The sequence below is a fragment of the Penaeus monodon genome, chromosome 32 (genome assembly GCF_015228065.2).
Source record: "Penaeus monodon isolate SGIC_2016 chromosome 32, NSTDA_Pmon_1, whole genome shotgun sequence".
Taxonomy (NCBI): domain Eukaryota; kingdom Metazoa; phylum Arthropoda; class Malacostraca; order Decapoda; family Penaeidae; genus Penaeus; species Penaeus monodon.
Window position 1 is genome coordinate 20,209,882 of NC_051417.1, and position 649 is coordinate 20,210,530.

At 43.8% G+C, this 649-nt stretch overlaps 1 protein-coding gene across 1 annotated transcript in view; it reads right to left on the reverse strand.

Moving 5' to 3' along the window:
• Nucleotides 1–649, reverse strand: part of LOC119593714 (kanadaptin-like) — a gene marked incomplete in the record, with an annotated part of 16,358 nt that overhangs the window by 832 nt on the left and 14,877 nt on the right. The window contains 1 exon segment of the mRNA XM_037942683.1: nucleotides 172–649. Coding sequence (XP_037798611.1) covers nucleotides 172–649 — 478 coding nt within the window.

Sequence of the window (649 nt, forward strand, 5' to 3'; positions counted from 1 at the left end):
TTAATAACAGTTCAGGTCGATCAAATCATGAAATCTTGTTATTTACATACAAGTGAGAATATGACGATCTCCCAACCAGAACTGCACAACTGTTTGATATTAAGTTTACTTAAGTCTTACTTTCTAAAACTTAATAATATACCTTCTCTAAATAGAATCTCAAGCCCTTACCTGCTGAGCAGCTCTCACAAGCTCCAAAGTGGGAGGTAAGGCAGGACCCATTGTTCGCTGCTTCTTCTCAGGAGGAGTGTCCTCTTTCGTGTTGCTTTGTGTTGCAATTTTACCCTTTGAATCCTGGAGTGGAAGGTTTTTCTCTGACTCACTGGAATTGCTCCTGGCTGTGTCAGTAAGCCTTTCACTTTCACTGACACTAACATCTCGGCTAGCCTTACTTTCACTTGACTTTGGTAATTGTGGCCCTTTTGCAGGAGGTGGCAACATGGAGCCCCTAACACTTTCAGTCTGTGGTACTACAAATCTTCCATTTTCACTGTGGTCAGTAACAGGTTCTGTAGAGGGCACTGGCATTTTTTCTTCCTGTTTATTGATTACATGAGTTCTTGGTATTTCAGGGGCCTTAATGTCTTCCCTGGATGGCCTGGCAACTTTGGGCTTCGGTTTGGAGATCGGTCGTGGCGGTGGAGGTGGC